Raw genomic sequence first — 22765 nt, forward strand, 5'->3', positions numbered from 1 at the left:
TGGGTGCTGGGCTGGTTTGGTGAAGGCCAATGGCTCCTTGCTACCTAACCTCTCTCCAAAAGTAACTTGCAAAAGAAGTTACAGATAGGTAGCCGTGTTGGTCTGCCATAGTCAAAATAAAAAAAATCCTTCCAGTAGCACCTTTAAGACCAACTAAGTTAGTTCTTGGTATGAGCTTTCGTGTGCAAGCACACTTCTTCAGATACACGTATCTGAAGAAGTGTGCTTGCACACGAAAGCTCATACCAAGAACTAACTTAGTTGGTCTTAAAGGTGCTACTGGAAGGTTTTTTTTTATTTTGCAAAAGAAGCAAAGTTATAGCTGGAATTGGTCAAAACGCTCATGAAATCTCACCTTGGGTAGTTTTGCAAAAAGTCAAGTCTCTTTTAGCCAACAGTAGAGCTGTTTTGGGGGGGGACGCGAGTGGCACTGTGGGTTAAACCCCAGAGCCTAGGACTTGCTGATTAGAAGGTTGGTGATTTGAATCCCCGCGACGGGGTGAGCTCCCGTTGCTCGGTCCCTGCTCCAGCCAACCTAGCAGTTCGAAAGCATGTCAGAGTGCAAGTTGATAAATAGGTACCACTCCGGCGGGAAGGTAAACGGCATTTCCGTGCGCTGCTCTGGTTCTCCAGAAGCGGCTTAGTCATGCTGGCCATATGACCCGGAAGCTGTCTGCGGACAAACACCGGCTCCCTTGGCCTATAGAGCGAGATGAGCACCACAACCCCAGAGTCGGTCACGACTGGACCTAATGGTCAAGGGTCCCTTTAACTTTACCTAGAGCTGTTTTGGGATTCATGAGACTCGGCGAGTCTGCCTTTAAGAGGCCCTCTTCTAAGAGAGCTCTGCAGTTCTGAAGCATGGCGCAGCGTTTGTTTTCTTGCTTCCCGTCGGGAAGGCAGTGCTGCTGGTGACAGAAAACACCCCAGCCGAAAACAGCGATAAAGTACCAGCAAAGCATTGCACCGTTTATATTTCCATCCTCTTTGTTAATAGGCCCCCAAGGTGATGGGGCAACAGGCTTTCGCGCTTGCTTGAGAAAACTTAAGCATGGTGGGGTAGCCAAATACCTGCGTCTTCGCTTTTAAAGGGATTTGGTTAGGAATCTCCCATTTATTTGCTTATTTATTAAGTGCTCATTTGACTATGTTAGCACATCACCAGAGGCAAAATGCCCTTGACTATAGCCAGGTGGCTGCTAGCCACGACAGGAGCGTAGAGTGGGGGGCTGAGGGGGTCATTGCCCTGGGCTCAGTCTTTTGGGGGGCACATCAAGGCCCCCCGCCCCGCCGTGAGCTGCTCCATCCTTCTCACCGTACCCTTCTGCCAAGGAGGGCGCAATAGGTGTGCTCCCTGACCTCTGAGCATCCTGAACAGCAGACACACACAGTCTAAATGTTGCCACCTGTGGTGATGGGCCGTGGGGTGCCCTGCCTCTCCACCGACTCCGCAATAACATTCAATATCAGGCCTCTGTTGTTTCGAAGCTGATTCCCTTGCCCTCCCCCACACCAGCTCAGCTTCTAAGCCTCAGATGCGCAGGAGGACTGGCTTGGGGTATCGGCAGGAAGGTCTGCTTTGCTGTGGGGAAATGGTTCTGATGGCAGCGGATTTAATAGCGTCCCCCGAGGGTTTGTTAACAAGCCTCAAAGCGCCTGAGCTGACTCGAGCAGTCCTTGTGCGGGAGTGAGGCGATAGCTGGGCCGGGAGCGAACAGGATTGCAGCCGACAGATACGGAAACCAGAGAGAAAAGGCATTGTTCTTTCCTGTTGCAGCCCAGTAGTCATACAGTGGTACCTCGGGTTACATATGCTTGAGGTTACAGACTCTGCTAACCCAGAAATAGTGCTTCAGGTTAAGAACTTTGCTTCAGGATGAGAACAGAAATCGTGCTCCGGCGGCGCAGCAGCAGCGGGAGGCCCCATTAGCTAAAGTGGTGCTTCAGGTTAAGAACAGTTTCAGGTTAAGAACAGACCTCCGGAACGAATTAAGTACTTGACCCGAGGTACCACTGTAGTAGTATTATATACTACACCCAGAGTGGCTGGGGCAACCCGGTAAGATGGGCAGGGTACAAATAATAAAGTTTTTATTACAGTCATACCTTGGTTTTCGAACAGCTTAGTTCTCGAACGTTTTGGCTCCCAAACACCACAAACCTGGAAGTGGCTGTTCCAGTTTGCCTACTATTTTTGGAAGCTGAACGTCCGACGGGTCTTCCGATTGGCTGAAGGAGCTTCCTGCAGCCAATCAGAAGCTGCACTTTGGTTTCCGAACGTTTTGGAAGTTGAACGGACTTCAGAATGGATTCCGTTCGACTTCCAAGATATGACTGTTATATTTATTTATACCCTGCCTTATTCCCCTGACAGGGACTCAAGGCGGCTTGCAAATAAAATATGAATTGCTATAAACATGAGGGCAAAACGTTAAAAAACAAGAAAATATTAATAGAATTGTATATGTCTGCATATAATTCTGTTAACGTTTGCTTGTTTTTTGTTGATTCCACTCCCAAAGCCTGTTGGAAGGAGAAGGGCTTCCCCTGCTGGCAGAAGGACAACAGGGAGGGAGCCAATCTGGCTTCCAAAGTTCCAAAGTCTGGGAGCAGCCACCGAAAAGCCCCGCTTCTGTGTCCCCACCACGTTCGCCTGTGAAGGCGGTGGGACCAAGGGAAGCCCGCTCTTCAAAGAAGAGTACACATAATACCCGTTCCCCATTTGCAAGAGATCAATCTCTCTGTGTAGCAGCGCTTGCACTGTGGAACTCCTAGCCTATTGATATTAGGCAGGCTCCTTCATTGTGCTCTTTTCTGTGTCCGCTAAAAACATTTTAGTTTAGACAACCCTACCCAGACATACGGGTGGTATGTCCCAGGGACGCGGGTGGTGCTGTGGGTTAAACCACAGAGCCTAGGGCTTGCTGGCCAGAAGGTCAGCGGTTCGAATCCCCGCCACGGGGTGAGCTCCCGTTGCTCGGTCCCTGCTCCTGCCAACCTAGCAGTTTGAAAGCACATCAAAGTCAAGTAGATAAATAGGCACCACTCCGGCGGGAAGGTAAACGTTGTTTCTGTGCGCTGCTCTGGTTCGCCAGAAGTGGCTTAGTCATGCTGGCCACATGACCTGGAAGCTGTACGCCGGCTCCCTCGGCCAATAAAGCGAGATGAGCGCCGCAACCCCAGAGTCGGTCACGACTGGACCTAATGGTCAGGGGTCCCTTTACCTTTACCCAGACATACAGCCCTCCCTCGGCTTACGTTACCCTTGGGTAAAATAAACTTCGGGTTGCGAAAGCGGCAAACCCAGAAGTATACTTCTGGGTTTTGCTGCATGCGCAGAAGCGCTGCACATGCGCAGAATGCGGTGCACATGGGCAGAAGCGGCACCTCCGATTGCAGAAACTGCGGGATCCGTCCAGAGCTCTGGAACGGATCCCGTCCGCAACCGGAGGTACCACTGTATTGCGTATGTATGTATGTATGTATGTTGTGACCTGGTTACTGTTGATTTTATGTTTTGAATGATTTGCATAGTTGCTTTTACAGATTTTTTTTTTTTTTTACTGATGGTTGTATTGTTTTAATCTCTTCGTAAACTGCTTTGAGGGATATTTTTTTTACAACCTAGCAGTGTATAGATTTTATGAAATAAACAAAGAAGATGCTTAGGTGGGGATGTTCTGGTGGCTCCTGACTTCTGCAGGGCTTTTGTGAACATAGACATGTTCTCCATCATCTCCCCAACTTTGCCACGCCTGTTACCTTGAATCAGGAACACTTGCTTTTTTCAAATTCCCAGGGCTAGAGGTTGAGCTTGGGACTCCTGTCCATGCCCAGCACATGTTTCATTGCTCTCTTATCTCTAGTTTTGGTAACCCCTCCTCTCCTTGCCTTGCAGCGAAGCAGCCGCCCACGCCGTCGCCACGCTTGCAGAAGCCACCCTCCAAGGCGGAGGCCAGATTGTCTTGTCCGGTGAAACTGCAGCAGCCGTCGGCGCGCTCACCGGGGTTCAAGATGCGAACGGTAGGCCGATGCAGATATGCAATTGCGTTTCTTCCTGATCCCTTTGTGAACTCCCTCGGACTGATGGATGGGGTTGCAAAGTCTCACTGGGCTCAAAGAAGGCGGTTCCCAGCCAGAGCAGTAAAATCTACCCGCTTTGTCGTTTGCTCGCCTCAAAAGGAGTAGCTTCCTGAGTTGTTGGGCTCTCAGAATGCAGGAAAGTTTGCAGAACTTAGCTTCTCCAATTTATAGGCCCCTCTGCTTCCTTTCCCTGGGTGACATGGGTGGAGCCACTCAACTTAGGTCTTTGCATGCCGAGGTCCCAGATTCAGTTCCACAGCTTCACTGGGGGGAAAGGTCAGGTTAGCAGGTGACAGGAAAGACCTCTGCACAAGGTCTCTGCAGTGAGGTCCAGCACTAAGGGCCTTCTGGTGGTTCCCTCCCTGCGAAAGTGAAGTTACAAGGAACCGGCAGAGGGCCTTCTCGGTAGTGGCTCCCACCCTGTGGAATACCCTCCCATCAGATGTCAAGGAAATAAACAACTATGTGACTTTTAGAAGACATCTGATGGCAGCCCCGTGGAGGGAAGTTTATAATGTTTGATGTTTTATTATGTTTTTATATGTGTTGGTAGCTGCCAAGAGTGGCTGGGGCAACCAGTCAGATGGGCAGTGTATAAATTTATTATTATTATTATTATTATTATTATTATTACTATTATTACAGTGGTACCTCTAGATGCGAACAGAATCCGTTCCGGAGCTCCGTTTGCCTCTAGAAGCAAACGTAACTAGCGACGGCACGTCTGCGCACGCACACGTCGTTTTCTGCTGCTTCTGCGCATGCGTGTGACCTCATTTTGAGTGTCTGCGCATGCGAAAGCGGCGAAACCCAGAATTAATGCGCTCCGTTACTGGGTTGCCGCGGAGCGCAACTCGAACGCGCTCAACCCGAAGCGCATTCAACCCGAGGTATGACTGTATTATTATTATTATTAGGTATTATCAGACCTCAGGGGCGCAGCCCAGCCAGGCAAAAACCCTCTAGGAAGTGTGCAAAGCAGGGCTGACAACATATGGCCTAGGAAGAGAGAGCATGCCTGGGCCAACGGTCTGCCTCAGTGTAAGGCGGTTTCGTACAGTTCCCTGTGTGGCGTCGACCTGAGCGTCCCTCGTGCTGTTTACTCCGTTGGGTTTCCCGCTCCGGCCTCAGAGCCGGTAACCAAGCATAGAAATGTGCGTGGTCTCTCTGCTTGCTTAATTGCTGCTTTTCTGCTCCCGAGAGCCCAGGCACCTTGCAGCTGGTAAACAAGTCACTTGCGACGCCTTCAGCAAAGCGTTCCCAAACCTTCCTCCTTCCTTCAGCAGGGCAAAACAGTTCTGAGGCTGTTTGGTTGCTTCAGCCCTGCCCAAAAGAAGACTTTCTTGGCAGCTGGGTCTTTGCAAAGTGGGACTCTGGCAGGCCTGCAGAACCACAGAGCGTTCTAGCAAGACTGTTCTGCTTTCTGCCAGGGGGTGCAGGCGTTCCTAGTCCATCTAATGGGTTCCCATGCAAAGCGGCGCTTCTTAGGATTTTGCAGCCATGGAGAGCCTTATTAGCAGCCCCAGGAGCTGGGGCTGCTAATAACCAGCACTTCGAATTTCACCCTGCAGCAAAAATTGTGACTCAGTGCAATGGGCTGTCGACGGCTCCAAGCAATGGTTCTGAATTCCAGCTGCTGAAAAGCACCAGAGGGAAGAGTTCCTCTTGTGCTTCAATCCTGCTTGCTGGCATCTGCTTGGCTATTGCAAAAACAGGATGCACAGTGCGTGGGCCATTGGCCTCATCCAGCGGGCTCTCCTTACGGCTAGAGGGCTGGTGGTTGCTTGTTCTCTCGGACCCACTTGTGCCAGAAGCTGCTCTGACCTTGGTCTGCGCTCAGAATCACTGTAGAGTTGGAAGGGACCCCGAGGGTCATCTAGTCCAACCCCCCCTGCAATGCAGGCATTATTAAGTTATTGTAGTGCCTAAATCCCCACTGCCTTACATCTTGCAGCTCCTGTTGCCCCAGAGGAAGTGGGGAGCGAAGCCCCTGCTGACCCCGTGAGCCTCACTTGGGGCGTCCCCATGACACACTCCTACATCATCTGGCCCGCAGGAAACGGCATGGAAAGGACCTTGGCATCCCTTTTAAGCTAAGGATTGAGACGGGTTGGACAGAGCTGCCGGTCCCAATCCCCCTCCGAGCCCTTCTGCCTCGCTCACCCGTTCAGAAATGAAATGGTTTCTCTTCCAAGAGGGTTGGCGCGCTGGTCAGATATTGAAGAAGGCCCGTGATTTGACCTTGGTCAAATTCTGTCAAATATTCTGAGAATGCCAACTTATTTGTGGCAGCTCAAGGGTCCGGTCCCCCCCCCCCCCAAGTTTTGTGATGATGCCCATATCTTTGCAATGGCAGGCATAGGGCCTCCGCCCCACATCCTTGCAGCAGTCAGGAGCAGATTCAGCATTATATGAAAGCTTCTCTTTCTGGTCACGGCCAGTGGCTCCTGACAGGGGTGCCAGCCATCTTCAGATGCAAACGGCCACCCCCTGACTCCCATTTTGCTCGCTGCAGGGAACGCAGGCTGCTCTCCCCTTTCCCATGTGGGTCTGCCTTACATCGGCCTGGAAATATCTTTCAGCTTTCAAAACGTCAATTGCATTGTTTCGCAGTAACCGTTAACGGCTTTGGGGTTCTTTTTTCTTGTAATTAGTGTGACCATCAAAATCTGTAGATGATGAAAGTACCCTCTCTTTTTTTGTTGCTGTTGTTGTAATAAAGTGAATGCTTGAAAAATATTTGACCATTATTTGACCAACGTTCGAACAAGCCAGGTGACCCAAGTCTTTCTTTTTCTTCCGAATCCTTCACATACCCAGCTCTTGACTTTCAGGATAAAGGGGGTTGCATTGCTGGCTTTCTGCCCTGCACCACTTCCATCCCCATGCCATTTCTTCTCTCCTGCCATTGCTCTTATGGGACGCGGGTGGCACTGTGGGTTAAACCACAGAGCTTAGGACTTGCCGATCAGAAGGTCGGCGGTTCGAATCCCCGCGACGGGGTGAGCTCCCGTTGCTCAGTCCCTGCTCCTGCCAACCTAGCAGTTCAAAAGCACGTCAAAGTGCAAGTAGATAAATAGGTACTGCTTCGGCGGGAAGGTAAATGGCGTTTCTGTGCGCTGCTCTGGTTCACCAGAAGCGGCTTAGTCATGCTGGCCACATGACCCGGAAGCTGTACGCTGGCTCCCTCGGCAAGTAAAGCGAGATGAGCACCACAACCCCAGAGTCGGCCACGACTGGACCTAATGGTCAGGGGTCCCTTTACCTTTTTACCATTGCTCTAATTTTGGGTGGCATTAAGAGTTCGGTGCCTCTGTCTAAGCTAGGTTGGGAGCTGGGGAGCCTTGGGGAACATTGTGTCATGTAGTGTTCTTACATAACTGGCCGATCGCTTTCCCTTCGTTGGTGAGCAGGCAGAACTAGGAGACTCTTTGCAATCGCACTCGGCATCCTGGCTCGTGCTTGGATGTTTTTTGCATTTTGACTTCTGGGAAGGCCAGTCCTCTCCCACCTGACTCCCAGGAAAGGATCTGCCCGGTTACACGGGCATCAGCTCCCCGGCGTAGCCAATCAGGGAGGCTTCGTTAGCGCGGAACTCGGTCGGCATAGAAGATTAAGGGGGCAGCTATCTGATTGGTCACGAATAGCTGAGGGAGGGGACGGAGGGCGAAGAGCCTTAGCGAGCGGTGGAATTAACCAGCCAATTCATTCTGCCCTAGATTCGATGCGGACGAATGGGCTCGTTCATCATCCTATTACGTATGCCTCCTCCGGCCCGTCCTTCGCTTCTTAGCAAGAGCTTTGCCAAAGTCCAGTAATCCTGACGTCCTTTCCTGCAAGGAAATAGCCGTATCTGTTACCCATATCGCCGCTGGTTAGTGGAGGCCGGCCGAGAACCCCTCCCTGACCATAAAGGCAGTGGGTGGCAGAAGGGATGTTCTTCAAGGGTCAGAAAGCTGTATCTCTGCTGCCAGGGTTCATGGTACAGTGATCTCTCCACGCTGGAATCTTTTGGACACCAAATTTAACTGATAAGAGGACTTTGTCCTCCTAGCCCTTCTCCCATTAACCCCAGTCGATGGAGATCGGCTGCGGTTATTCAGTGGAGAAGAGGAGCGCACTCGCTTCACCACCTCACGTGTCCCTAGCCTTAGCTAGTACGTTTCCGAGCACAATTCAAAGTGTTGGTGCTGACCTTTAAAGCCCTAAACGGCCTTGGTCCTGTATACCTGAAGGAGCGTCTCCACCCCCATCGTTCAGCCCGGACACTGAGGTCCAGCTCTGAGGGCCTTCTGGCGGTTCCCTCATTGCGAGAAGTGAGGTTACAGGGAACCAGACAGAGGGCCTTCTCGGTAGTGGCGCCCACCCTGTGGAACGCCCTCCCTTCAGATGTGAAGGAAATAAGCAGCTATCCTATCTTTAAAAGACATCTGAAAGCAGCCCTGTTTAGGGAAGTTTTTAATATTTAACGCTGTACTGTTTTTAACACTTGATTGGGAGCCGCCCAGAGTGGCTGGGGAAACTCAGCCAGATGGGCGGGGTATAAATAATAAATTATTATTATTATTATATTATTATTAGCTCTGACACTGAAGTCATGTTTCGGGGTGAACCTGAGCAACCTGTTTGCAGAGGGGCAGGGGCTCCCATGAGCAGAACCGAGTGTTTCAGTTCGGGGGCAAATTCATAGCGGAGGGGCTCTCCGTGGCTACTGGCCCCTGGTGGCTGTGGTCTGCCTGCAAACTGGGAGGCTGCCATGCTTCTGAATTGCAGAAGGAGAGAAGTAGCTCCTGTGCTCGAATCCTGTTTGCAGGGCATCTTGTTGACCACTGTGAAAACAGGATGCTGGACTTAAGTGGGCCATTGGCCTGACCCAGCCGGCTCCTCTTGTGTCCTTACATGCCTACTCAATCCAAATTCTGCACCAATAAAGGATGATTTCTGCGACCGGCGTGGATTAGGTACATTGACAGAACGTGCACAATTCGTCTTCTGTTTCCTGATCTCCGGTTCTAGATTTGCTAGTTGCGGGTCAGGAGCTTTGCTGCTCACCGAAGCTACAGAAATCCCATCCAGCCCTCTTCCTGCCCTGCTGAGATGCCAGCCGCAGGGACACAGCCATAAGGGCTAGGCCTTGATTCTTTTAAATAATGAAAAAGACAGTTCTCAGAGAGCTGAATTCTGCAAACTGGATGCTTTATTTGTGGAACTGCAGACACAATCCTGACTGCTCCAGAATGTCACTTCGTCTCAGTGATCTATCAAACGCCGAGCCCAAGGAGGTCATGTGACAATCTCTTCCTCCCTCCCCCCCCCCTCTCAATATGACTGGTGGCTTTTGGAATGCCCTGGGGAGATTAACTGTGTGTTTGGAGTGGGGAGGCCTCCAACCCCGAGGTCAGTGCTGCCCACTGCAAATTCAAGCCCAGCACTGGGTGTGCTTCTGCTGGTCGTCCTAGACTGCTCCTGGACATTAACGCTTGCCAGTAGGGACTGTGCATGCGCTTCTTACTTCTGCCACGGGGCCCCAGCAAAGCCATTGCAGCACTCGGTCGGGACACAGTGGGACTGAAGCCAGGTTGCTGTCTAGGCAGGGCCTGACGTGTGCCCGCCTTTCTACCAGCTGGGACTGAGAGAGCGTGATGGCGAACTCTGCCCCGTGGCGCTGACTACATCCTTCTGATCTGGCTCAGTGGGCCTGGAGCCCTGCAGGTGGAGGCCATTCCAGCCCAGTTTCCTGCTCCCTCGGTGACCAGCCAGATGCCACAACAGACCCCGCGGCATCCCTCTCCCCATTGAGAGACATGCTGTCTCTGCTGCTGGGTGGCATCTCTGGGCATGAGCGGGACTCTGCCTCGCTCGGCCTTGCATTCCCCACCTGCAATTTGGGAAGGGTACAGTGGACGCTCAGGTTGCGAATGTGATCCGTGCACGTTCGCAACCCGCAGTGTTCGCAACCCACGTCTACTCATGCGCGGGTTGCGATTCTGCGCTTCTGCCCACGCACAAAGCACGATTTAGCGCTTCTGTGCATGCGTGACCGCCAAAATCCAGAAGTACAGTGGTACCTCTGGATGTGAACGGGATCTGTTCCAGAGCCCCGTTCGCATCCAGAAGCGAACGCAACCATCGTCTGCGCGGGTTGCGAACCGCCGCTTATGCGCATGACCTCACTTTGACCATCTGCGCATGAGCGAGCGGCAAAACCTGGAAGTAACGTGCTATGTTACTTCCAGGTCACCACACCCCGCAACCCAAAAATACTTATCCCAAAGCTACTTCAACATGAAGTATGACTGTAACCCGTTCCGGTACTTCCGGGTTTCGGCAGTCCACAGCCCAAAAAACCGCAACCTGAAGCGGCTGTAACGCAAGGTATGACTGTACTCCCGGTCGCATACAGAGAGGAATACATTGGCCTTCTAAAGCATTACATAAATGAGGCGTGCCACATGCTACCCGCTTTGCCTTGCGGCTCTTAGAGAAGCTTGCGGCACCCCCTTTTCTCCCCCCCCCCACTCTTTAGCTCCTTCCTTCTCTGCTGGGAGCCCTGACATCCTCTCCCATTAATGGGCCGATCAGTCGCTCCCTCCAGCTGTCACAGGCGATGGCATCTATTTTTATTTGTGTGTGTGTCTGTGTGTGTGTGTGTGTGTGTGTGTGTGTATTCCCTTTAAAGCGCAGGAGCGTTCTTACCTTCCACGTGGCCTGAATTAGGGGAAATGGACAGGAGGGACCGGGCCTGTTTAAAAATTAAAGCTGATTACAAGGCATTAACGTTGCATTTAAAGGAATAGATGGCCGTCCTCGGGTGCTCGCCGCCCGCTGCAATATGTTCCCTCCTGCTCTGCGCCAAGGAATAGCAGCCTGCGCTGTTGACGGGAGGAGAAGCTGGCAGCCATTTTGGGCCTCAGCAAGCGGGAGACCTCAGAAAGTGTTTGGGAGGTTTTTTGGGCCGCTGTCCCTGCAGAGAGGCCGCTGGTCCTCTCTCAGCAGCTAGAGGGGCTTTCTTTTCAGGCTGAGCGTCTGGAGGTGCTTCAAGTCAGATAATCGGGTCCTTCTTCCTGCAACGCATGATTAAAACTGTGGAACTCACTGCTGCAGGGGCCAGAGATGAGAGAAATTCATGGAGGAAAAGGGCTATCAATGGCTGCTAGCCAGGTTGGCTGTGCCTCCGCGGTTGGAGGCAGTGATGCTTCAGTCTAAATCCCAGTTTCTGGAAACTGCAGGAGCAGAGAGTGATGCCCTTGTGCTTGAACCCTGCTTGCAAGTTTCCCAGGGCTACTCTGAGAACAGGATGCTGGACAAGATGGGACATGGGCCTGATCCAGCAAGCTTGTCTTAACGTTCCTTGCACTTTCTGGAGATTCTCTACATCTTAAAAGGGGTGGTGGGTATCCCTTTCCTAGCAGGGCAGGGAAGGTTGGTGACTCATGCTCCCAGCTGGTAGGAGAATGGCAATACAGTGGACGCTCGGGTTGTGAACGTGATCCGTGCGAGATGCATGTTCACAAGCCGCAGCATTCGCAACCTGCATCTGTGCATGCACAGGTTGCGATTCGGCGCTTCTGCGCATGCGCCACCACCGAAACCTGGAAGTAACCCGGTCCAGTACTTTTGGGTTTCAGCAGTCCGTAACCCAAAAAACACAACCTGCAGCTGCTGTAATAATAATAATAATAATAATAATAATAATAATAATTTATTTACACCCCACCCATCTGGCCGGGTTTCCCCAGCCACTCTGGGTGGCTTCCAACAGAACACTAAAATACAATAACCTATTAAACATTAAAAGCTTCCCTGAACAGGGCTGCCTTCAGATGTCTTCTAAAAGTCTGGTAGTTGTTGGTCTCTTTGACATCTGGTGGGAGGGCGTTCCACAGGGCGGGTGCCACCACCAAGAAAGCCCTTTGCCTGGTTCCCTGTAACTTGGCTTCTCGCAGTGAGGGAACCGCCAGAAGGCCCTCGGAGCTGGACCTCAGTGTCCGGGCAGAACGATGGGGATGGAGACGGTCCTTCAGGTATACTGGACCGAGGCCGTTTAGGGCTTTCAAGGTCAACACCAGCACTTTTTTTTTTTAAAAGATATTTATTAAAGTTTCAACATATTACAAAAATAAGCAAAAAAAGAAAGAAGAAATAAAGAAAAAAAATGAAAATACAAGATAAAAACAATTAAAAAACAGATTAGTCTTTCCATGTCTTATCTTTCATTTGCTTGTTTCCCCGACCTCCTCACACCTCCCTTTTTGTATTCCAGTTCAAATTAGTTCAGCAAATCCTTTCCCTCTTTAATTTTATCTTAATCTCTTATCTTAAAATATAATAACTTTAGATTATCATCTGTTAACAATCCATTTTTACATATTCCTTTTAACATTGCTGCTAAAAATCACTTAACTTCAATCCCACATCATTCTAACATTCATTAATTTTGCAGTATTTCTGTAAATAGTCTTTAAATTTCTTCCAATCTTCTTCCACCGACTCTTCTCCCTGGTCTCGGATTCTGCCAGTCATTTCCGCCAGTTCCATATAGTCCATCACCTTCATCTGCCATTCTTCCAGAGTGGGTAATCTTGTGTCTTCCAATGCTTTGCAATAAGTATTCTTGCTGCTGTTGTAGCATACATAAAGAAAGTTCTATCCTTCTTTAGCACCAATTGGCCAACCATGCCCAGGAGAAAGGCCTCTGGTTTCTTCAGAAAGGTATATTTAAATACCCTTTTCATTTCATTATAAATCATCTCCCAGAAAGCCTTAATCCTTGGGCACGTCCACCAAAGGTGAAAGAATATACCTTCAGTTTCTTTACATTTCCAACATTTATTATCGGGCAAATGATAGATTTTTGCTAGCTTGACTGGTGTCATGTACCACCTGTAAATCATTTTCATAATATTCTCTCTTAAGGCATTACATGCCGTAAACTTCAGACCTGTGGTCCATAACTGTTCCCAGTCAGCCATCATTATGTTATGTCCAACATCTTGTGCCCATTTAATCATAGCTGATTTCACCGTTTCATCCTGAGTATTCCATTTCAACAGCAAGTTATACATCTTTGACAGAATCTTGGTTTTGGGTTCTAACAGTTCTGTTTCCAGTTTTGATTTTTCCACCTGGAAGCCAATTTTCTTGTCCAAATTATATGCCTCCATTATCTGATAATAATGAAGCCGATCTCGCACTTTATTTTTTAGTTTTTCAAAACTCTGCAATTTCTATCTGTCTCAACACCAGCACTTTGAATTGTGTTTGGAAACGTACTGTAACCCGAGGTATGACTGTATCCGGAACTCAGGCTGGGAAGGGATGCTTTTGCCCCAGGGAACCGGACTTGACTGCCCCCTGCATTCTGTGACTTGGTTTCAGCCGCTGCTGCCACCACTCAGGACATTTTCGGTGACTCATTTATAATGCATCAGCAGAGGAGAGACGATAATCGCAGCCATTTCTGCTGAGAGGGGAAGTGTTGGGGATCAGGAAGGATGCTCATCTCTCTGCGAGCAGCGGTTGTCCAGGGCCACTGGCACGTAGGCTAAGGCTGCAGCTTTTGAGTTGATTGATTGGTTAATCAACTCAAACCCTTCTGTGCTGCGCTGAGCTTCAGAAGTCGGTCCCACTAAGTTCAGTGTTACTTAACTCCCCCTGTTCGCGGGTTTAATATTGTAGACCGAAACGATGCTCCCCCGCTCCAGTTAGCAAAAGGCAGAAGAGAGAATTTTCCTGCTCCACTTCTCACACGAGAGGAGGGATGGAAGAGGATTAGATTGACCCAATTTGCACCTTCCAGACTAATTCAGAGATCCGAATGCAATTATGCGCCTCTGAGTTTTGTGCTATGGTGCTCAGTTCAAAAAATTTACTGGATGGCATTAAAAAAAACCACGTGTATTAAAGTAAAGTACATTTTGAAATGTGTACATTGCATACGTTGAGATAAAATACATACATAACACACACACACACACACATATATATAGAGAGAGAGAGTGATGAAATATACATGTAAATACAGAGGATTTTAAAAAAAATGTTCAGAGATTATTGTGGAAATGGGATCAAACAGAGCCCTGCAGAATTTGCCCTGGACGGGATTCATCCATTCCTGAACAAGGGGGATATGTCTTCTGAGATAGCCCCCACTATGCATAAAAATCTATGTGCCCTTTCTTTCTTTAAAACTGCAGATGATGCAAATATAAAGTAATAATTTATTATTTGTACCCCGCCCACCTGAATGGCTTGCCCCAGCCACTCTGGGTGGCTCATATAAAACTCATGTAGTGGATTGATTTTAACATTTCATTCGTCAATCTTAACATCGCTGTTTTTATATTGCCTCTCCTGTTCGCTATTTTCCTTCCCACTACAATAATTTGCCTGGAGAAGGACTGAGGAATTTGTAAGCGTGCTTCTGTTGAAATTCTCACTGCCCAGGAAGACCAGCTGTTCGGTGGGGAAACCTGCAAACTTTGCTGCCTTTTAATGTCTTTGCCACTATCCCCAGTCGTTTTTCAATGTGCTGTGCTGTGTTAGGCTGCAGGCCAGCGGGAAATTGCAAGGGTGGCCCACTTCCTGCCTGTCCCCCTGTTCTCGCTGAGCCTCTGAGCATGTTGATTCCTGGCTTTTCATCTCCCTGCTTAAAAGCAGGCTTTATTACAAATGAAAATGAAAAAGTGTTACGTCTTTTTAGTAACTGCTAATACAACGTGCAGAGGGATTTGGGTGGCGCTGTGGGTTAAACCACAGAGCCTAGGGCTTGCCGATCAGAAGGTCGGCGGTTCGAATCCCCGTGACGGGGTGAGCTCCCGTTGCTCAGTCCCTGCTCCTGCCAACCTAGCAGTTCGAAAGCACCTCAAAGTGCAAGTAGATAAATAGGTACCGCTCCGGCGGGAAGGTAAACAGCGTTTCTGTGCGCTGCTCTGGTTCGCCAGAAGTGGCTTAGTCTTGCTGGCCACATGACCCGGAAGTTGTACGCCGGCTCCCTCGGCCAATAAAGCGAGATGAGCGCCGCAACCCCAGAGTCGGCCACGACTGGACCTAATGGACAGGGGTCCCTTTACCTTTACCTAATACAACGTGCAGTCATAGTTCAGTTGTGATTTAGTTGTGATTCCTACTTTGCAAGGGGTTGGACTAGATAGCCGCTGGGGTCCCTTCCAACCCTGCAATTCTGTGATTCTATACTTGCCAGTTCTAAGATGCAGCTATCTCTAATCTAGTTGCGGTGTTGCTTAGCACTGCCTTGGCCTTCCCTGCCCAAGCCCCTATTCTGAACAGGATTCGAGAGAAACCCAACACAGATAAAGGAGAGCGATAAATGCCATGCATAGTTCAAGCTATGGTTTTCCCAGTAGTGATGTATGGAAGTGAGAGCTGGACCATAAAGAAGGCTGATCGCCAGAGAATGGATGCTTTTGAATTCTGGTGCTGGAGGAGACTCTTGAGAGTCCCATGGACTGCAAGAAGAGCAAACCTATCCATTCTGAAGGAAATCAGCCCTGAGTGCTCACTGGAAGGACAGATCCTGAAACTGAAACTTTGGCCACCTCATGAGAAGAGAAGACTCCCTGGAAAAGACCCTGATGTTGGGAAAGATGGAGGGCCCAAGGAGAAGGGGACAACAGGGGACGAGATGGTGGGACAGTGTTCTCGAAGCTACCAGCATGAATTTGACCAAACTGCGGGAGGCAGTGGAAGACAGGAGTGCCTGGCGTGCTCTGGTCCAGGGGGTCACGAAGAGTCGGACACGACTAAACAACTAAACAACAAGAACAAGGGCAGCACTACTTGCACTGGTGTGCTTTTGAACTGCAGGAGCTGGGACAGAGACCAGGACGTAAGAGACCAAGGTTCAAAGCCCCACTCAGCCGTGAAGCTCACTGGGTGATCCTGGGGACCAGCCACTGCCTCTCAGCCTAACCTACCTCACAGGGTTGTCGTGGGGATTGAATGAGGAGAGAGAAAACCATGTACACCACCTTGAGATCCTTGGAGATAAAGTGGGATATCATCAACGCAATGCAATAAAATAACAACAAGAATTGGCTCCTGCACATCTGGGGCAGGTGTTTGGGGCCAGATTGCAAAGCTTCCAGGCCATGCACCAGAAATGCCTACGTTTTGCACCCGTGCTTAATCTCCTTTCTCCATGAATACCAACGGCACTTTCCTCACGTCTCTTGGGTGCAACTCAGGAGGCAAAAGGGGCAGAGAAGGAGGCTGGTGAGGTTTGCCAGCATTTGCTTTAGCCTTTGATTGGATGGGTGGCTGAGGACACGGATGTGCTGGCGTTTCTCTGGCGTGCGGTGCCAGGAACTGAGCAGCAGTTCTGTAGCCCTTCTGGCTGCAAATCCTGCCCCCTGATGCAATGGGGAGGGCAGTGCTTGCCTGCCTGCCTTTTTCTCCTCTCCCTCTCCAGCCCCACATCTCCCAGTGACCTTCTCAGTCCCGGGGACAGCTTGGCTTTGCTGGGAAGCGGATCATGTGACTGCAGTAATCCGTAGCCGGTAAACAGCTGTGCGGGGAGCTTGCAGGAAGAATCGGCCTCTTTCCACCCCACGGACACACGCAAACGCACGCTCCCCTTGCCCTGCAGATTCTGAAATGAGAACAAGAGGCCATGGGGCAGCCACCGTTGTGTGGAGGTCACTGTAACTCTCTGAGGTTTTCCTGCCGGACATAGGAACCTAAACCAACCCCTGTGTTGCAAAAGAGAATGTCAGCAATGTTTAGGCAACACGATGACCATATGCATAAATAATAATAACAATAATAATAATAATAATAATAATAATAATAATTTTTATTTATACCCCGCCCTCCCCAGCCAAGGCCGGGCTCAGAGCGGCTTACAAGCAATAATAGACAATTATTTGTAATAGACAATCTTTATAGAATTCCTTCAAACAATAACAAGTTCAAAATGAAATCTTAGACTTAAAGTCTTTGAATGAAGCAAGGTACCAAACTTTGTACAATGAAAGATAAGCTGTGAAACTTTGTGTATTTAGCAAATATAATGTCCAATACTGAACAGAGATTCTGGATATTGACTGCTGTTTCGTAGATCTTCGTCAGCGTGGTGGGAGAATAATGTAGTCGTTATTACATGAGCACTGCTCCACAGCATTTGATATTTTCATTCACATATATTCATTCAAAATAAGATGGGTTTATGAAACAATTCTGGGACGCGGGTGGCGCTGTGGGTTAAACCACAGAGCCTAGGTCTTGCCAATCAGAAGGTTGGCGGTTCGAATTCCTATGATGGGGTGAGCTCCCGTTGCTCGGTCCCTGCTCCTGCCCACCTAGCAGTTCGAAAGCATGTCAAAGTGCAAGTAGATAAATAGGTACAGCTCCAGCGGGAAGGTAAACGGCGTTTCCATGCGCTGCTCTGTTTTGCCAGAAGCGGCTTAGTCATGCTGGCCACATGACCTGGAAGCTGTACGCTGGCTCCCTCGGCCAGTAAAGCGAGATGAGCGCCGCAACCCCAAAGTCAGCCACGACTGGACCTAATGGTCAGGGGTCCCTTTACCTTTTTTATGAAACAATTCTATATTCTCCCACCATGCTGACGAAGATCTATGAAACAGCAGTCAATATCCGGAATCTCTGGGCAGTGTTGGACATCTTATTTGCTGAAGACACAAAGCTTCACAGCTTATCTTTCATTGTACAAAGTTTGGTGCCGCACTTCATTCAAAGACTTTCAGAGACTTTAAGTCTAAGATTTCATTTTGAACTTGTTAGTGTTTGAAGGAATTCAACAAAGATTGTCTGTTATGTATGCATATGGTCATCGTGTTGCCTAAACATCGTTGACGGACATAGGATCCTAGGCAGCTGCCTTATAGCAAGCCAGAGCAATGGTCCAGTATTGTCTGCACTGATGGGCAGCCGCTCTCCAGGGTTTCAGGCAAGAGTCTCTCCCATCTCCATTGGGGAGGTGCCGTTGGGGATTGGACCTGGGACCTTCTGCATGCAAGGCAGGTGTCCTGAGCTACAGCCCTTCCTCATCTTGCACCCAGGAACTCCGGCTCGCCTTTCTCCGCTGCCGCTAACCACAATAACTCGTCGCTTTAAGTTCCCCCATTTCCGGGTGCTAATTCCTTGCGCCAGCCCGAGACAGGAAGAGTCCCAGCAGATCGAGCCAAAAGGTCTATCAGATACGCTCTGTCTAGGCGAGCCTTCTGTCTCCTGCTACAAGCATTCTGGTGGGAAGCTCGTAAGCAATGAATTGCAGCCAGTTCCTCTCTCTTTTCTCCTTTTCGCTAGCCATTGTTTCCGGGCAGGTCTCTTGAGCAAGTCTGCCAAACGGAGGAGACAGGAGGTGAAATGTTAGAGCTGGCGGACAGATTTAACGAGCCATCGGCATTCACCCGGAGTCCTCTAAAGAACTTGTTAGAAATTGCTTTTAACAACAACAACAAAATGCTGATTGGAATTTAAATCAAACTCCTTTGCAGAGGATTAGGAGACAGCCATTTTAACACCGTTTGCCTGAAAGGCATCTAAGGAGGAAACAGGAAATCATAGACCTGTCGACATAACGTCTGACCCAGGTTCAGTTGACAGAAAGAATCGTTAAAACCCACAGAAGGATAAGTCTTGAGGCAGAAGGATCAGCATGGCTTCTGCAAAAAGAAACGCTGCCAACATTTTAGATGATGATGATGATGATGATAATTATTATTATTTATTATTTATACCCTGCCCATTCTTGGTGGCGTTCAACAAAATAAAATACAGTAATGCATCAAACACTAAAAGCTTCCCTAAAGAGGGCTGCCTTCAGATGTCTTCTAAAAGTCTGGTAGTTGTTCTTCTCTTTGACATCTGGTGGGAGGGCGTTCCACAGGGCGGGTGCCACCACCAAGAAAGCCCTTTGCCTGGTTCCCTGTAGCTTTGCTTCTCGCAGTGAGGGAACCGCCAGAAGGCCCTCGGCACTGGACCTCAGTGTCCGGGCTGAACGATGGGGGTGGAGACGCTCCTTCAGGTATACTGGACTGAGGCTGTTTAGGGATTTAAAGGTCAGCACCAACACTTTGCAGAGTGTGAACAAGCAGGTGGCTAGGGCTGATCTGGTAGATATTTTACTCTTGGACTTTCAGAGAGCTTTTGATGCAGGTCCTCATCAAAAGTTCTTCCAGATCCACACTTGGAGAAATATTGGGACCAGCCAAAATGTTACGCAAGTTTGGCAAGCTTTCAGGTTCTCCAGAACTCTACATTGGGCACAATGTCAGTGACTCAAAGCAGGGAAGCTGAGGTCTGTCTGTTTTTGCTATTTATTTTGCGCTTTTGTTTTTGCTACTCTTTTTTGTTTTGTTATTGTGACTGTGTGGAACCCGGTTCAGCTCCTGATGGATTGATGGATTGTGTGACTTCAGTACATCGTTTATTGCTTTCATTTTATGGATCAATGGTCTCATTAGGTAGTAAAATCCATGCTAAATTGGTGTTTCAGGGGTTGTTTTTAAAAGTCTGGAACGGATTAATCTGTTTTGCATTGCTTTCTATGGGGAAGCGCGCCTTGGTTTTGGAACGCTTTGGTTTTGGAACTGACTTCTGGAACGGATTAAGTTTGAGAACCAAGGTACCACTGTATGGGTGTTTGTATGGTTTCGTCATGGCCTTTGCCAAGTACCATAAAATCTTATTGACCTATATCTTTATTGCTTTATCTGAGTGCCTGGCGAGGACTAGACATGTAGCCTGGGGCGAGGCCCAATCGGACAGTTTTCACGTGTGCTTGTCTCTGTTCTTTGACCACACAAATAGGAGAGTCATCTATGAGCAGCCCCTCCCGCAATTCCTTGTTGTGGTTGGGCTATTATATAAAGGTAAAGGTAAAGGGAACCCTGACCATTAGGTCCAGTCGTAGCCGACTCTGGGGTTGCCGCGCTCATCTCGCTTTACTGGCCGAGGCAGCCGGCGTGCAGCTTCCGGGTCGTGTGGCCAGCATGACTAAGCCGCTTCTGGCGAACCAGAGCAGCGCACGGAAACTCTGTTTACCTTCCCGCCCACCGTTTACCTATTTATCTACTTGCACTTTGATGTGCTTTCGAACTGCTAGGTTGGCAGGAGCAGGGACCGAGCAATGGGAGCTCATCCTGTCATGGGGATTTGAACTGCCGACCTTCTGATCAGCAAGCCCTAGGCTCTGTGGTTTAACCCACAGCGCCACCCGCGTCCCTAGGGCTATTATATAGACTCACCTTAAAATCTTGGCTACCTGTAACTGTGCTTCTGTCATTTTCTTCTTTTTTTGCACCGACTATTCTTCCTGCATGTCTCTGCCACTGTTGGTTATGTGTTAATAATAAATCAATAAGAATTGTGTTGTGGTTTTTTAAAAAATAATAATCAGGCAACAGTTAGTCACCCCGATTAGACACTACCACCACCAGCATGTTCTGAACGGATTGAAGTTTCTGGAATGTTTCCCCATGGCCCACCCTGGTACAGTCCCCACCCCACCCCACCCATGGATTGCACCCGGAATTCGTGCGCCTTCATTTGGGGCAGGGTGCCACACCAGGGAGCAGCACCGACAGCCCTACAGACGTGCTCTTCGCACCCCCCCGCCGCCGCCCTTGCCCAAGTTGTGAGCAAAGGGATTTTCTCTTTAATACCATTGAAAGGGTCCGAAATCCCAAGCTTTAGATTAACATGTGCCAACTAGATTAAGGCTAATCAGAGGGGCAGATGCGTGGGGTGACAGTCCCAGGCCTGATTACCATATCTCTGGGGCTTTAACCACGGCTGCTCTCCCAAGGGCAGGCGGCTGTGATCTGGGGTCCTGCAGGGAACTTGCCCGCCTCTCCCTTTGCTCGCTTTCTCGGCACTGAAGGCCGTTGCATCCAAGACTGGGGAGCGATTCAGCTTAATCCCCTTGGAGCAAAGGACGTTTGTGTGTGTTTTCGTGTGCATGCACAGACAGTTCCCGGTGGGGGCAGTATTTCAATATGAGTAGGAAAATGAGAGTACCCCCTAAACATTTTTTTAAGGGGGGGGAAGCACTGTGTACAACCATAAAAATAAGATTAAGATCGCTGGCGAGAAGCTGTTCCTACAATCGCATCCCCTGCCCTTCACTTCTCTCCCCACTTTCGGGATTCAGATTGTAGGCTGTGTGGGGCAGAGTCCTTGTGCTCACGTGATTCCAGGACGGGTCACATGAGTGAAATCAGCCTTTGCCAACTTGGTAAAGGGTAAAGGGACCCCTGACCATTAGTTCCAGTTGTGGCCGACTCTGGGGTTGTGGCGCTCATCTCGCTTTACTGGCCAGCGTACAGCTTCTGGGTCATGTGGCCAGCATGACTAAGCCGCTTCTGCCGAACCAGAGCAGTGCATGGAAACGCCGTTTACCTTCCCGCCGGAGCGGTACCTATTTATCTACTTGCACTGGTGTGCTTTCGAACTGCTAGGTTGGCAGGAGCAGGGACTGAGCAACAGGAGCTCACCCCATCACGGGGATTCGAACTGCCGACCTTCTGATCGGCAAGCCCTAGGCTCTGTGGTTTAACCCACAGCGCCACCCGCATCCCTGCCAACCTGGTACCCCCCTCCCAAATGGTTTGAGATTACTACCGGCAGCCCTAATTGTAGTCTAAAACATTATGAGGTTGTTGATGTTTATAGCAAACCCCAAATTAAGTTCTCTGCTGTTTTTAACTGAATTAGCGTGTAGAAGTGTATCGTTGCATTCTGGCTTGGCTCTTCGGCTTCGTTTCCTCCAGAGTTGTTCCCCTCCTCATCTTTCTGCAACGTGCTTGATCTAGGCTTGCCAGCATGGACCTGGGAGAGACCAGGGTTCGAATTCTCACTTGGCTGTGAAGCTCACTGGGTGACTTTGGAGGCTAGCCGCTGCCTCTTAGCCTAACCAACCTCATAGGGTTGTCGTGGGGGTTAAATGAGGAGCGGAGGAGCCATTTATACCAGCTTGAACTCCTGGGAGAGGAAGATGGGAGATTGATTGATAGATTGATTGAATCTGTGATCTGAATTGTTTAGCAGGTAGGAGTTTAGAGCATTGGCAAGTTTTAACATCTAGCTCTGGAGTGTAGTCAGGATTTTTAAATTGGAAAAAAAGTAATTTGGTTTTTAAGACGGCTTGCTATAGATCATGTCCTGTGGAACGCCCTCCCACCAGATGTCAAAGAGAAAAACAACTACCAAACTTTTAGAAGACATCTGAAGGCAGCCCTGTTCAGGGAAGCTTTTAATGTTTAATAGGTTATTGTATTTTAGTGTTCTGTTGGAAGCCGCCCAGAGTGGCTGGGGAAGCCCAGCCAGATGGGCGGGGTATAAATAATAATTTATTTATTTTTAAATTTTTTAATGTCTAAACCAAGGTTTTCTGTGCAAAACAGCAGGTCCATCTTTTTGCTTCCTGGCATGTATAGCTGGTACGGAGGCCTGTTTCTAACAAAAGTCACTCACTGGCTCAGTTGAGACAGTTTGGAAGGCTGAGATGTAACAGTAAACTATGGTTTGATCAAGCCAGGGAGTAACCAACTGGATCAGGCATAGGCCAACTCCAGTCCTCCAGATGTTTGGGACTACAATTCCCATCACCCTTAGCTAACAGGACCAGTGGTCAGGGATGATGGGAATTGTAGTCCCAAACATCTGGAGGGCCAGAGTTTGCCTACGCCTGAACTGGATC

At 49.3% G+C, this 22765-nt stretch overlaps 1 protein-coding gene across 5 annotated transcripts in view; it reads left to right on the forward strand.

Moving 5' to 3' along the window:
- Nucleotides 1-22765, forward strand: part of NRF1 (nuclear respiratory factor 1) — a 73855-nt gene that overhangs the window by 45055 nt on the left and 6035 nt on the right. For 4 of the 5 annotated variants that reach the window (XM_081023051.1, XM_081023050.1, XM_081023052.1 and 1 more), the window contains one exon: nucleotides 3899-4023. In XM_081023051.1, the coding sequence (XP_080879177.1) occupies nucleotides 3899-4023 (125 nt within the window). Of the gene's footprint in view, nucleotides 1-3898; nucleotides 4024-6037; nucleotides 6821-22765 lie in introns of those variants that run through there. The other variant, XM_081023053.1, reaches the window with a different exon arrangement.

Source organism: Podarcis pityusensis, assembly GCF_964106645.2.
Source record: "Podarcis pityusensis genome assembly, chromosome: 10".
NCBI lineage: Eukaryota > Metazoa > Chordata > Lepidosauria > Squamata > Lacertidae > Podarcis > Podarcis pityusensis.